This window comes from Dermacentor silvarum, chromosome 3, assembly GCF_013339745.2.
Source record: "Dermacentor silvarum isolate Dsil-2018 chromosome 3, BIME_Dsil_1.4, whole genome shotgun sequence".
NCBI classification, from domain to species: Eukaryota; Metazoa; Arthropoda; class Arachnida; order Ixodida; family Ixodidae; genus Dermacentor; species Dermacentor silvarum.
The window spans coordinates 155411383-155424897 of record NC_051156.1 but is presented as its reverse complement, the minus strand read 5'-3'; the positions used below and the strand labels follow the sequence as shown (position 1 = coordinate 155424897).

The following is a 13515-nucleotide window of genomic DNA, read 5'->3' as shown; positions in this document are numbered from 1 at the left end:
AAGGTGTTATACTGCCGTCATTCCAAATGTTTTCCAGTGTCCTAAACGAACTGCATGAGGTACGAACTTCAAATTCCGTAGAAATAGGAATAATTTTCTGATGTAATGCGCAGCGAGACTTTCAAGTAGTTGCTATCAATGTAACGTTCTAAATAATTACTGAATGCTCTTTTTTTCCCTAGTTTCATTCGTCAAACGAGGCTCGCAGTTGGTTTCTGCGGTGCCTTTGATCAACTCAAGAAGGCACCCTGTTCATATTTGGGGAACATTAAGACCTAGGTAGGGGTAATGTGTTGGCAACGTTCGTAGTAGGTGGGGTAAGTGCGCCTTTTTAACCATATTACGTGTTCAAGCGGACCAGAGCGCTTTTAGAGTGTGTTTTACGAGTGGCTTAAAACGTATCCCGCTGCCCTGGCCTAATTACAATAACAACCGAGGTAATGTTTTGCGAACGTAGGAGAAACGCTGCGCCAAGTTAGTGTGCAATGTTAAATGCCTGTTGATTAAATACAGCCTTAGTGGAAAAAATTTTGAAATGAAACAAAAAACAAGAACATCTTAAGCAAGCGTTCGAAAGCGTCAAGCTGCCGTCATCAGCTACGTTTCAAAATTTTCAAAAGAACCGTGCCTTTCGCAAGAATTATATTGAGAAGGAATGGGGGCAGCTTAAGTGGAATGTGTTGCGATGTTTTAAGGTCTGTGGCTTAGTTAAAAGCATTATGAATAATTATTGATCATTCGTTTTTTGGGAGACCTTATGCGTGATATGTATATTGGTTTCACCTGTTGTCCGCAGTGAACTAAGCGAGGCAGCTTCTTCATGTTTGGTCACAGTAAGGACGAGGTAATGGGCGATGTGTAGGCATCGAAACGAAAAGGTTACACTTGATTATGAACCTCTGTCTCCCGCATAAAGTTCAAAATTATTGCACATTTTCTGCTGGTCTTCTAGGGGACTGTAATAAATCACTTTTTACTGCAGCGCCCATGGCATGTGGTCCTGTGAACTTTATTTGTGCATGTCTTGCTTGCGCTAAAATGGCTTGCAGAAAAGTGGAGAGCTTGAGAAAAGGTGAATGTAGAAGGAGAGGGGCTTAATCTGGGGATTAATACGGGCTTTGTACTCTACAACGCAGCGTAACGGCAGTGCTGAAAGTTGATACGCCGATACCCTTACTACAATTGCCCACAACACACAAGTTCTCTGTGGCGGCGTTAAAGGGAGTAATATATTTGTGTGTGTGTGTGTGTGTGTGTGTGTGTGTGTGTAGAACACATGTGAAAATTATGCCTACAAGGGCCACGTTTAAGAGCACCGGACTTCTTTTGTATTTTCATTGAAGTCATCATCATCATTGTCGTCCTTCCATAAACCGCTGATCTGCAGATCGGCCTGCGTAACACTCTGTGGAAGAGCGTGAATCCGCAGATTGGATTCCCCGATCGAGGTGAAATACAAAATCGCTCGCGCACCTAGCTTCGCGTGCAAATGTGGCGCGCTAGGGTGTCAAAACTATTCAATTCTCCGCTACTGGGCTTCTCTGAAAGGACCTGTTTTTTTTGTTTGTTTGTTGTTGTTGTTTTTTTTTTTGGGGGGGGGGGGGGGGCGTTATAACCTAACTGTGATATTTTTTTCTCTCGCACAGTATGCCAAACATTACGCAAAACCTTTATACCTTGCGTATTGCAGTTTGCGACGAATCTTCTCCACTATAAAAAGAGGCCTGCATGCCATGGCTATTTACTTTAAAATAAAGCCAGACGGTGTTCGAAAGCAGTGAATTGGATGAAAACTGAATTTTTTTTTTTTTGTCGCCCGCGTCCGACAATAAAGTGTAATGTCGGTCGGCTGTCTGGCTTCCCGTCAGAACTAAATTTGTGCATCTCGGACGGCATCGACTAGGTGTCCTGGTGTGCACGGTGAACGTGCTTCAGTGGCGCGTGCTAACAGCTCGCGAGAAGAAGAAGAGAAAGAAGACACCGAGAGATGACACGGACGGCTCCCTCGTTGCAGCAGTCCTCGAGCGCGGCGGTCAACCCGACCACGAGCCTGTGGACGACAGTTGGGGCGGCGACCGATACGCGTGCCGTGTCGGCGGCGTTCACCACCGATTCCCGCAAAACGTCGGCAGCGTCGGCACAGGGCCACGCTCCCGCGGTGAAACACAGCCCGGATACGTCGCTGCGTTGGTCCCAGTCGCGCAGCCGGGCCGAACATTTGCCGACGGTGCAGCAGAGCCGTGGGTCCTCGGACGCCAAGCGACTCGCCTCGATCGCTGCCCCGTGGGCCGGTTCGCTGAGCGTGGGCTCTTCCGTGGGGTACTCACTGCCGGCTGCCCGCAGCCTCGTGCGCGTCAGGGACAATACGACGGAGTACTTCCACATCAGCGACAAGGAAATCTTCTGGTAACACACGCTTCTATGTACGCCGCTCATAAACCGTGAAAACGTGAGAACAACGTCTAAGGGTCGTGCGAATGTTCGATAGTCCGTGCACAAATTGAATAGCCCTTGTCATTCTATTTGTATTTGAATGAAGAATTAACTCGTCGTTGTTGTCGAATATTCGTTTCTGGTCGAATATATCGGATCATCAGGGGAGAGACCGACAAAAATTTGGACCCTTCCGAATTACTTTGCTGCAGGAGAGCAGCGAATGCTGAATAGAAGTACCAGTTCTTCAGCAAACGCATAAAGCAGCCAAGGATTTGATCGCTCAAAAGAACCCTAGGTTAACAGAACATACAGTTGTGAAGTGCCTTACATTAATGCTTTTTTGTTTCGTTCTACGTCAAGGTGCTCCCCGTGAACTCCTGAGCAACCAAGGCCACGCCTTTCTTGCCGATGTCATTCAAGAACTTCTCACTAAATGCCGCGTTATTCATCGCTGTACCACCGCATATCTCCCGCAAACAAACGGCTTGACAGAGCGCTTTAACCGAACTCTTGGCGACATGCTTTCGATGTGTGTCGCCTCCAACCACACCAACTGGGACCTCATCCTTCGCTATGTGACGTTCGCCTACAATAAGGCAACGATGGGCAACGATGGGCATTTTCTTCCTTCTTTCTACTATATGGCTGAGAACCGTCATCTCCCATTGACACTATTCTTCCTTACCGTCCCGACCAATCAGAGGGTACACCGCTCTCCGAAGCCACCCGGTATGCAGAAGAATGTCGGCAACCAGCACGCTCACTTACAACGCAAGAACAAGCGCTACAGAAATTTCGTCACGACGACGGGCGCCCCCACCACTAGTTTTCGCTGAACACTCTCGTTTGGTTGTGGGTGCCTCCTACTTCGACATTGCGCAAACACACCACAGCTGACACCCAAACACACCCCACCACACGGCAATGGGAGGCAGCGCTGTCCAGCTCCGACTCGACGGACCAGCTCAACCTGGTCAGCCGAGCGAGAAGGGCAGCTAACGCCGCTGGACTCCTGGACTGAGGGGGCCACCCACTGCAGAGCGGAGGAGCTACCGACGCTCGCGTGTTCTTTTGGTTAAAGTTTATTCTCTCACTCTATCTCTCTCACGTGTCTCCTTCAAGTTTGTCTCCAGATACCATGGACCCTACCGGGTCCTACAGCAAACTTCTCCGGTAAACTACTTCATCGAACCTCTCACGCCCCCTACGGACCTGCGTCGCCGAGGCCGCGAAACTGTGCACGTAGATCACATCAAGCCGTATCACGAGATCTTTGTCCTCACGACGCCTTAGGCCTCCTGTGTGGCTCCGTCTTCAGCGAGGGGGGAAGTTGTAAGGAAGAAGTGCACCGTGCAGGGCTCCGCAGCCGGATCGCCAGCGCTATACCCAAGTGGGGCTCGGGCTAGACGCTGTTCCTGGTGTGACTGGCTAAGCCTGCGCTGTTGCGTCGGCGTCATTAGTGTCGTCCGCAGCCTTGTCGGACTTCTTTCTCATAGTATAAAGGGCTCATCTGCCTGATTAGTGTACTGCGCATATTGACGCCGCAATTTCTGGTAAGTGTTCTTCCATAACCTGACGACAACGCGTATTGTGGATATGTAAGAAAAACACAAGGTGTGTTACTGTATACATTGGACTGATCACTATCATACATTGTTAGTACTCCGTCATCGGGTCATATTCCTCTCTTCAGTTCCCCCTAACTCTGTAACCATTTGCCTCGACGGCGGTGTAGCAGACCAGATACGAGCGTCTCCGGCCTACCTATTATCTATCCGTATCATAAAATTCCTCTCACTCAGGTTCGACTCGCTTCTCCTGCTGGGCGCCGTGTTCGGATCGCTCTGCGCCTGCTTCGTGGTACACTGGCTGGGCCGGCGCAGGATGCTGGCGGTGGGCTGCCTCGGCTCGCTGGCCTCTTGGTTGGTAATGGCCGCTGCCTCTGCCGACTCCTTCCACCTGCTCGCGGCTAGGGTGCTCGGAGGACTGTGCACCGGTGTCGTGTCGCTCGTGGTGCCCGCCTACATCTCCGAGGCAGCTCCCGCCAAAGACCGTGGGAAGACGGTAAGCGAGTGGGCCACATGGCGCTCGGGTTGTTGGTTGGGCCACTTAAGCATCTCAAAGCATTTGATTGGTCAGTCTATGTCAGAATGTATGTAGACTTTCATCTGTATTTGGCAACAGACTGCAGAAAGAAGAGTTTGCAGCTATAACGGTGCAGTTGTGAGTTATGCCCTTAGCCCATATCAAAAAAGTTATACATTCTCGTCCTGTAGCATTTCCATACAGATTCTTATGTCGCCTTGATGTGCTGCAAATTGTAGTGGTACATTCGTACTAAACGCCAAAAGAGTGTGACCTTAGGAGCTTCCAAGCTGTTTCTAAAAACAGCGCCAACACACCGTTTTCACTGACACACTGCGTCGTCTGCTACCATACTTACAGCACTTGCAGCTCGTGAAATTTCCAGGCTCAATATGGCGTCCCTGTAACGCACAATCGCAGCCGATATCGGAAGCCATATCTCTGCGGGATTGTCAATCAGCGCTAGACAAATTCCAGAAGCAGTGCGTTCCCAAAGAGGTCTAAAAAACATCCTTGGTGCCTTACCATCTTTTTAAACCTCCTTGGGTATTCACCCTTCTGCCACGTGCTCCTGCATTTGCACAATAACAGGGTCTTTTATCACCTCTTTAACGTTGTATATTTACGGGGGCGAAATAGTAGATGTCTGCGGGTTTCGTTCGTAAACATTGACAGCAATCCAGCTATTGGCATCGCGGTCCACCTATGACGTCCCATAAGGTATTTAGCCGTGCTCTATGCATTCTGGTGTAGTCTACCCATGGTTATTGTAAAGAATTTCGCATAGGATAGCTATTGATTACGTGTAGACGTTACGTGCAGAAAAATAAGAAGGAAAGCGAGTCCATCTACGACATTTGTGTTGACAATCTGCCGACAATGTCCAAACATATCTCAATGCGGACGCCGCGACTCAATCAAACATTTTAATCGTGGGTTCTGTGTAGTGAAATTTCTGCGCAATCACCTATGGTTTAGGTCCCGAAGCGCGACTACGGATTTTGAATACATCGCTGTGGATTAAAGCGCGTTAATTTCGATCATCTTACGTTCGCTTTAGTTCTTAGAAGCAGGTGTTTTCAAGTTCTGCACCTTACTTGATTGCAGTGGGCCCATTAGGGTCATTTCATTATTTTCAGTAGCACAACTTTCCGTCGGCTCAGCCAACGCGGAGGGTGACGCAGTTTATTGCTTTCAGTCATTTCAGGCTTCCTGAACACTCAGGTGCACAACATATAGCAGGTTGATAAAAAAAATAATTTCCTACTAAAGCAAATAATCTGATTTCGGAGGAGCAGGGCACGGAAACGCTCCAGCATGTAGGAAGAACAAACTCAAAATAGAAGCTAAGTTTCTTGGATATTTGATAATTTCTTATGGTGTAGATCCTTTGTAGTAAACCTTGTTCGTAATTCTAATATACTAAGTTAACACAAAGACAAGCACACTGCCACTCTCTCAACAGCGCACGTACTGATCCAGTGTTCCGACTTCCAACTGTATATCATTGTATATCATTGTATAACATTGTATAATTAGTTTTTTATTGTGATGGCAATTATATGGACACTCTAGTCGCATTTCTGTCATCGCCATCGGCGTCACCGTGAGGTTCCGTATAAAGTCCAAGGGCGATAACACCGTCTCCGCCCGCCCTATGCTGTAGCGCGAAGGGAAGCGCGCGAGGCGAGCCGATGGTCGCGGCTCATTCTCGCCCGCGCGAAAGGGACGAAAGCGTGCAGGAGATGCGCGGTCTTCCGTCGCTTCTTAGGCACCAGGGGGCACCGTCGGAGGGGAGGGGTGGGAGGGTGGGGCGGCGTTCTACTCCGGCTGCAACTGCGTATGTGGCTTGAGAGCTATCTGCGTTGGCGCAGAATCTAGGTGCGTCAGCGGCTCGCAGCTTTCTGCGTTCGGCGTGTCCTCGCCGCTCAGTTTGCGTTGAAGCGATAGCCAACACCAAGTCACTTCGCTCGCTGCTGCTGCCGCGTTTCCTCACACCAGCCTTTCAACAGCGAATGCCCGTGGTCATCAAGTGTGATGTGTTCATGTTTGCTGTGCGCGCTGACACCATGCGTGGTAATTTAGTTATCAAGCGAATGTTTACAAGTTGATACGGGCGATAAAAGTACTATCCTTACTTCGTATGGCTCTCTGTTAATTTGCTATCGCAATCGATGTTTCGCCTTTCTGGCAAAACTGCGACTTTGTTAGTTTTTTTTTTTTTTGTCTGCTCGCTATTCTGTTCAACGTTGGTGTGTATAGAATCGCAAATGCGTGATTGCCTATATATGGACGCACGTTGTGAAGGCTGTAAACTGCAGGCCTCTTTATTCCTCGCAGTGCGGCGCCTACCAGACGGGCGTGGCTGCAGGAGTGCTCATCATGTACGTCTTGGGCAAGTTCGCGAACTGGTCGCAGATGGCCCTGTGGTGCGCGATGCCACCGGCGATGGCGCTCCTGCTGCTCTGGATGACCGTCGAGTCCCCTCGCTGGCTGTACGAGAACGCGCAGTACGAGGACGCGCATAAGGCGCTGAGGATCCTCCGAGGCAGCAACCTCGAGGCGGACGCCGAGTACGAGGCAAGCACTCGCACACCGCTCTCGAACAATGACGTGGCACTGACAAAAGGGTCCCATTCAGAGCTCCACGAAAGGGTGTCAGAACCAGGAAACGGAAAATAATGAAAGCAGGCGGCAACATTTGTGGTGAAAGCTACATGCAGGTATAGGCGGATTTTAAAGAGGGAGAAGCAAGATACGTTAATGCTACCACCACCAATGTAATAGGTTGCCTCTATGCCAAAGGCAACGGTATAGAGGTAATGTCCGTAATGTGCATTAGAATTATTAAAGAACAAAGTCACAGGCCTGCGCGGCACACGCAGCACAGTCACAGCGTAAGCTTTTGGAGTGGCTGAAGAGTAGCAATTTCGGCACCACGCACAAAAGGGTCTTCGCGGCAGTCTCTTCGCCTCGTTTTGACGAGAGTGATCTCAACTGCCCGCCCGGCGTCGACGGTGAGCTGCGGTTTGTAATGCTCTCTGCACAGCAGTTTGCTGAGCCCGATAATGCTTGGTTGTAGCCGCGTACGTAGCTCTACGATTCGCTTATTCAGCAGCGGTTCGTACCTTGCGAGGAGATGCCATAACGTGTACCGAAGAGGTACCGAGAATACGTGGCGCACATCTCACATCGGCGTCGCGTTTATTGCGCACCTCATCTGAATAGCATCTCGTTGTCTGCGCCTGCGCGCGCGGCGTTTGCAGGCACCTTAACTAGATGGCACCACCATACTGGCGGAGGCTCACGTCATCTGCGCCTGTGCGCCTGCCTAGGGCGCGTTTATAGGGCCTTTTTCTGACGCTGATAGCAAGCGCTTGCGTGTCTCAGTGGTAAAGTATCCGACTCCCACGCAGCGGGCCTGGGCTCAATCCCGGCGGAGACCAGGTACTTTTCTTCGCATTTCGGGCGATAGCAGTTACGCAGCGGCGGCGGCGGACAACAACGCAAACCGAAACGGCTATTAGAATGAGCCCATAACAACTTACGCTGTAAAAAATCAGAACCCCTTCCTTAAAGAAAGATCGTTTAACGTGAAAGTTTCTCCCATGCAAGCTGTGTCAAAGTCCAAAGCCATCTACCATGCAAAGAACCCAAGATATGCTGAGTGATCCGATCCGATGCGATGCATATGTGATTTGATTGCTTGTTTAGGATTGTATTTATCGAACGTTGAGGTTGAATGAAGACATATTTCGTTAAGTCGCATAGCCTTTATTTTAGATCATGTATCGGTTGTTGACACACACACACACACTTTCACGGACGACTCTACTCTTGCACCGTATTGCCTTGTGATCGCTGTGGTAGACGGTCAGAGGCTCTGCCGTTGCCGATACACGGGATCGGCCTTACGGGCACGATTGCGCTCGCGCTTATATACGTTCGCGTACGGCAGCCTCTTCTGCCGTGCGCTCCATCTGCGGCCTACCCATGGTGACGGCCGGGGAGGCATTGCGTGACGCGCGTAATGCAATGCAGAAACATACAGATCGTCTGGGTAGTGTGGCGTTGCAGTTCCCGTTGTTCTTACCAGTACGACTGCGACTGTAAACTGTAGTGTTCTACGATACGTATGTCATGCACCGTTGTTCTATTGCGGGCGCAGATACGCAGCCGCTGTTCCATTGTGTGTGTAGATGTGCAAATAGTTCTATTGTGTAAGTTGGCTTTCCTGCAGTGTATTTTCGGCGCTCATGGACGAATTAGTGAGACATAGAAAGCTTCGCTTTAATAAGGTTGTTTCAGTTACTAAAGCGAAGCTCTCGTTGCTTACTATACCGGGTTTGCCGTCGTTCCTTGGTGTATCGCTGAGTCAGGACACAGCTAGCCGAATTCTACAGCACAGAGTTGATCAAATAAATCGTTCCAGTGAACGCACGCGTGTTCTGCGTAACCCGCCGCGGTGTCTCATTGGCTATAAGGTTGCGTTACTAAACACGAGGTCGCGGCGTCGATTGCAGGCCGTGGCGGTCGCATTTAATTGTGGGCGGATTCCAAGAACGCTCTTGTACCGGGCATGGGGTGCACGTTATTGAACCCCAGGTAATCTAAATTAATCCGGAGGGCCACACTACGGCGTGCCTCATGATCGCGTTGTGATTTTGGGCCATGAAATCCCAGAATTTGAATTCCTGTGTAATAGGATTCTTAATCGCGCATCCAACTTGACTTTTGGATTTTGGATTTCGATTTTTACCTTCGGTTCACAGGAATCTCTGAAACACGAAGTTCATATTCGCAGAGCGCATTAGATTCAACGGCCTCTTTGATTTTTTTTAAAGTTTACTTTACTCTACTTTCCCCAGTCATAGCCCTGGAAAAATGCCACTGACCCTGTTTCTCCTCCTGATTTAGAATTTCTGGTTTCTTTTCTTGTGTTACCCTTCTAGAAGAGTATTATGATGCAAATCCTGTTTCACTAGTTGTTCATCTTGTAATGTCAGAAATAAAGGCGCCCTTCCTGGTTCAGCTTCATGGAAAACAGATAACGATTTCGGCCACGCTTTCGCTCTTCGATGGAAGAGGAATGGTGCTTTAGACTTTTGTTTTCTGTCACCTCATTTCGGCAGCAAAGTTTGGGCACGATCGCTGCGGTCTTGAGATAAGTTTCTCAATATCGAAGGGTGACGGCTTTCATATGAAATACCAGCGGGAAAAGTGCAAGAACAAGAACGAAAGAAGCAAATGGACAGGTGCTATCGGGAAGGCTTATAGCCACCAACGCACACCTGTCGCTATGGAAACCATGAATGGAAAGAAAAAAATGTAAATTCTACAGCGTTACGTGTCAAAACCGCGATGATTATGACGCGCACCGTAGTCGGGGACTCCGGAATAATTCCAATCTCCTGGAGTTTTTGATAACGCACACCTAAATCTAAGTATACACGAGAGTTTCTGCATTGCACCTCCATCGAATATGAGGCTGCCGCGGCCGGGAGTGAATCCGCAATTTCGAGCTCCGCAGCGCAACGTCTACCATGGCGGGTGATGGAAGTAATGGAAACTTAGGAGGCAACAAGGCGTCAGGCAGTCAGCCTTCGCAAGGCAACCCTTGTGCGACGCCGGTCTCTCCCTGCTTTCTCTCCTTCATGGCGCACATGGCGGGTTGAATCCTGGGAACAATGCTCCGTTCATTGTTCCTAGAAAAGTCAGGACGCTGTGTGGTTGTGACCACTTTGCCTCTTCCTCTGGCACGCTCCAGTTTCAGTTACCGCGGTGACCACAAAGCATAGGACTTTAGTTGTGAAATCAAAGAGGCCTAAAATACATTTTTTTCTCTTTCTCTTTCGCCGCATTACAAGAATTTTTGTTCGTGCTTCGTTTTTTTTTTTCTCTACACTCCACGGCTTCATAATAATGTGGTGCCCCGCATTCGCAGGAGATCGAGGCGATCTACGTGAAGACGCCAACGCCCCTCATTCACTACATGCTGGCCGTGCTAGTGATGTTGGTGCAGCAGTTCTCCGGCGTCAACGCAATCCTGCTCTTCGCCTGCGGTCCACTTCACGCGGGCTTCGGATACGCCTCGCACGACACATTCATCGTGCTGTCGTCCTTGCAGGTATTTGCTTGCAGTATGCTTGTTCCGTAGAAACGATCCTATTTGAAAATGAACTTCACTGCGAGATACTTTAAGTGGCACTTCTATATATGACAGCACTACATGCCTAACCTTCCGCAGCGTTCTCGGCTATAGGTATCAAACGGAGCATACTATGCGGAACAAGCGAAACCCGTACGCGAGAAATCTCAAAGCTGAACCTTTTACCTAATTCTTATTTTATTGCGATATTAATTATGTGGACTCTCCAGGCGCACCCCTGCCATCGGCGCCGCTGTGAGGTTCCGATTAAAATCCAAGAACGATAAAATCGTCGCCACGTGACGTATCCTGTGTATGCGAGTAAAGGCGTGCGAGGGTTAGCTGGCGATCGCGGCTCAATCTCCCACACGCAAGTGAAGAGAGCGGGGAGGAAGCGCGCCGTCTTCCGCTGCGCACAAGGCCCGGGGGGAGGGGGGAGCGTTCTACTCGGGGCGGCCGCTGTATCTTGAAGGCCATCTGCGACGCGCACATAGTCCGCCCTTCGCTGTGTTTTCGCGGCTTTGTTCGCGTTGATGCGAGCGGCGGCGCGAAGGTCAATTCTCGCTGCTGCTGCCGCGTTTCCTCATGGCAGCGTTCTGACAGCGAGTTTCCGCGGTAATCGAGCGAGATGTGCTCACGTTCGCTTGTGCGTGCGTGAACCCATGCTTCTCAATTTAGTTAGTATGCGCTGTGTTTACAAGTTTATACAGCCGATAAAACTGCTATCCTAACTTCGTATAGCTGTCCACTAAAATTGCTATCGCAATCGATGCTTCGCCTTTCGGGCGAAACTGACGCTTATTTAATTGGAGGAGGCTAATTTTCGACATTCCTATAATTGGCACGTCGGCGTCCAATATGTTGTTCTGTGAGAGTGAAAATAATTTGCGCGGTTATGCTTAAAGTCGGGCGACGAATTTCTTGCAACAAGTCCTTATATTTTGCGGTTCCCTTTTCTTTGCAGTACTAAACGTGCCTGTGCCGCCGGGTTTCATGGAAACTCGTGTGTCATCAAACTTAGCTTTTACATTGAGTGCCTTATCTATGCTTAAGAGGTGTGGTGTTTGAAATCTCAAGGCAAGCTATTTCAATCGCATTAATTCCACCTTTCCCACAAATACAGTAAAGAAGGTTGGGCTGGCATAATTTTACGACGAATTCTTTCAAACTAATGCATACTTCTTTTTTTATCTACCGCTCACGGCTAGCTGGCAGATCCTATAGTACTAACGCATAGGGTCACAGTTTGTCAATCAAATGTGTAGTTAGTTTTGTGTTCAGTGAGCTACTTTAGTTGTTGCTTTTGTCATTTATTGAGAAAGGCATTGCGCATCTACCTACACCTGCTGCGGTGTCTTAGCGGCTGCGCTGTTGCGCTGCTAAGCACGAGGTCGCGGGTTCAAATCCCGTTGCCTAGAAGAAAAAGGTTTCTTATGTTTGTTATGTACTGCAATAATAATATCTGACGCTTAAGTCATCGTTAAATTAGCGAACGCCGTTAGAATGTTTCTATCATTTGCTTCGTTGAGAAAGGAAATCGCAGCATCTTTCAATGTTTTTTTTTTTTTTTTTCAGCTACGCTGCGTGCTGGTCGTGCGTGTCTATAGAGTTGTGGTATGTTTTGTGATAGAAAACAATTTTATTCTCTTACGTAATTTCGAGGGCAAAAATTAGTCTTGACCATTTTGACTATGCGCGTCGCTAGGTCAAACTCTGAATGGTTGTTGCACAGTGACACTCAAAAAGCGTGTCTAGTACATTAGATGCCTTAAAGTGTTCTATTTTCGTATTTGTGATAGTGTGAAAACAACGCAAATGTAGAAATTACAGGTTAAATTTGAGATGGCAATAATCGTTTAATTGCAAGTCACCAGGATCGCGGTATTGTAGCGATGCCTTCCGCTCGTTTCTATGCCATTATTATACACCGTTCACGGCTGGCTCATCCCATTCAGAACGCTGGCGGAGCGTCGCCCTGACTATAGTGACGAAGCGGAAAAAGCGCAAGATGGAATGGCATCGGGAACGGCATCGCTACAACAAAATAGTGGCCCATATGATCGTTCGAAGTAACAAGGATGCAGCTGAGACAAATCTCCATGGTTCCCATCATTGCCATGCTGAATAAAGCACTCTATCGGTGTCGCACATAAACAATACTGACAGTTTTTCCTGTAGTATTACTCAACATGAATCTGTTTTAATTATAAAGCAGCGTCTGAAATTCGCAAAGGCGACAAATTAAAAGCTATATGTCAGTGGTCAAACCCAACGGAAAAACGTTGTATCTCATTCTTATGCGGTCAACATGCCAAAACCTTTCGTTGAAAGCGCATCTGAGAGTGCCCCAATCTAGCCCTCCGCAAACGTAGAGACGTAGTGTTTTTGCGAACCTCACGGGCGTTGATAAAGCCATGAAAGATAACATGCTGTAGAACTGTTTCGAACGCAAATTGCAAGAATGTATGCAAGCGTTAAGAATTAGCATGTGTGTTCTAAGCCGTCCACCAAGCGCACTGCAAGAGCTAATAGCAAAATGCAATATGACACACTCGTTTACGGTATACTCAAAATTTTGTTTTTGACTTCTTCGTTTTTCCAATAAAGAAATGTCGTTGAATATATCCATGATTTCAGTAGGAACGAAAACCATTTTAGTGAGTTTGACGGAAGTGGCGAAAACAGCAAGACAATAGCTTCGTGATGTTGCGGCGCTCAAGATTGTGCTTGACACTCGTGCTTGACCTCGGTTGCAGCTGGTGACGACCGCAGTAGCTGCTCAGCTGCTGGACGTCGTGGGGCGTTTGAAACCGCTGGCGGTGTCCGTGGTTGTGAGCACTGGGAGC

General features: G+C 48.6%; 1 protein-coding gene across 1 annotated transcript; it reads left to right on the top strand.

Moving 5' to 3' along the window:
* The first annotated feature begins 1987 nt into the window (after window positions 1–1987).
* On the top strand, window positions 1988–11639 carry LOC119444922 (solute carrier family 2, facilitated glucose transporter member 8-like). Its single transcript, XM_049664799.1, has 5 exons — window positions 1988–2406; window positions 4239–4500; window positions 6862–7101; window positions 10466–10648; window positions 11634–11639. The coding sequence occupies exons 1-5, from the start codon at window positions 1988–1990 to the stop codon at window positions 11637–11639; spliced, it is 1110 nt and encodes a 369-aa protein (XP_049520756.1).
* The last annotated feature ends 1876 nt before the right edge of the window (window positions 11640–13515 follow it).

What these genes read in the sequence shown, in the direction of transcription:
- LOC119444922 (XM_049664799.1), top strand. Translation starts at nt 1,988, where the DNA reads ATGACACGGACGGCTCCCTCGTTGCAGCAGTCCTCGAGCGCGGCGGTC. An exon ending in AGCGACAAGGAAATCTTCTG is followed by an intron (nt 2,407 to 4,238) that starts GTAACACACGCT and finishes CCTCTCACTCAG; the next exon opens with GTTCGACTCGCTTCTCCTGC. An exon ending in AGGCGGACGCCGAGTACGAG is followed by an intron (nt 7,102 to 10,465) that starts GCAAGCACTCGC and finishes CCGCATTCGCAG; the next exon opens with GAGATCGAGGCGATCTACGT.